This window comes from Aplysia californica, unplaced genomic scaffold (genome assembly GCF_000002075.1).
Source record: "Aplysia californica isolate F4 #8 unplaced genomic scaffold, AplCal3.0 scaffold01549, whole genome shotgun sequence".
NCBI classification, from domain to species: domain Eukaryota; kingdom Metazoa; phylum Mollusca; class Gastropoda; order Aplysiida; family Aplysiidae; genus Aplysia; species Aplysia californica.
The window spans coordinates 20040-21541 of NW_004798819.1; the positions used below are offsets into that span (position 1 = coordinate 20040).

Below are 1502 nucleotides of genomic sequence, written 5' to 3' on the forward strand. Positions count from 1 at the left end.
TCTGTTGTGTCTGTCTGACAGGTGTGTGACTATCTATCTGTTGTGTCTGTCTGACAGGTGTGTGACTATCTGTCTGTTGTGTCTGTCTGACAGGTGTGTGTCTATCTATCTGTTGTGTCTGTCTGACAGGTGTGTGAGTATCCTCCTGGAGAGCGGTGCGGACGTGCACTTGAGGTCAGAGGGCATCCAGGAGACAGCGCTGCACCGGCTGTACCGACAAAACATGGACGGTCTGTTCACCATCTACGACACCACCAAGTACCTGCTCACCACCGGCATAGAACAGGAGGTCAGACACTCACCTCACACGCTCACACACTCACCTCACACGCTCACACACTCATCTCACACGCTCACACACTCACACAAACCTGCCTTTACCACCCCCCACCCCCCAGGGCAGTGCTACTGACTGAAGTTGTCTTTTGGCCATTCCCAAAGGGGGAACATTAACATGTTCTAATGCACAGTAGAATAGAAAATGGGCTGATCCAACAATGTCATGCTCATTCTATGCCGGAACGACATAGGGGGAACTGTTGCTTTTTCTTTCCTGATCCTTACTATTGTCATTTTCCTCTACTTCTTTTGTGTGTTTGTCACTCTCTTGTGACCCGTTATTTCCGGGGTGCCTTGATAGTCGAAGCAGACTTTGTGCTGTTGAGGCTAGAGAGGTGAGCAAAGTAAGCCTGATTCCCTGTAAGGACTTCTCTGTTGACATCCACCCCTTGGCGCTCATATGGCATTATGCAGTTGCAAACGGTAATTCGCCCTTCCACTCACACAAATATTGCAAATGTTCTGTGACTGTCCGGACACAATACACATGTAGGATCAGTTCCTGGTAAACATTACCCAGGCAGAAAAGATACACCATCGTAATCATATTGCCATTCCTTTTTTAACTCTATCAATCATACGTAATGTCGCACACACGCATAGACAAGCAAACTGTGTAGCCACGTAATGACCTTGTGTGTTTGTGTGACCTCCGACCTCAGGTGAACGCATACACCGACCTCGGGGAGACCCCTCTACACATGCTCATCTCACACGTGTCGTACACGGGAGGAAACTACGTGGACCCTCAGCGACGCACGCCGCGCGCTCAGCTACAGGACAGCTACCAGAAACAGGTGAGGTCACACTACAGGTGAGGTAACACTACAGGACAGCTACCAGAAACTTGTGAGGCCACACTACAGGTGAGATAACACTACAGGTGAGGTCACACTACAGGTGAGGTAACACTACAGGTGAGGTCACACTACAGGTGAGGTAACACTACAGGTGAGGTAACAGGTGAGGTCACACTACAGGTGAGGTCACACTACAGGACAGCTACCAGAAACAGGTGAGGGAGTGCATGGCAGGATGTGTCACATGAGGTAACACATGGGATGTTGTGTCATGTGAGGTAACACAGGGGATGTTGTGTCATGTGAGGTAACACAGGGGATGTTGTGTCATGTGAGGTAACACAGGGGATGTTGTGTCATGTG

At 49.6% G+C, this 1502-nt stretch overlaps 1 protein-coding gene across 1 annotated transcript in view; it reads left to right on the forward strand.

Moving 5' to 3' along the window:
- LOC101848718 (ankyrin-3) overlaps positions 1-1502 on the forward strand; it is a gene marked incomplete in the record, with an annotated part of 25443 nt that overhangs the window by 13932 nt on the left and 10009 nt on the right. Inside the window, 2 exon segments of the mRNA XM_013090815.2 lie at positions 130-289; positions 1002-1136. Of these exon segments, the coding sequence (XP_012946269.1) occupies positions 130-289; positions 1002-1136 (295 nt within the window).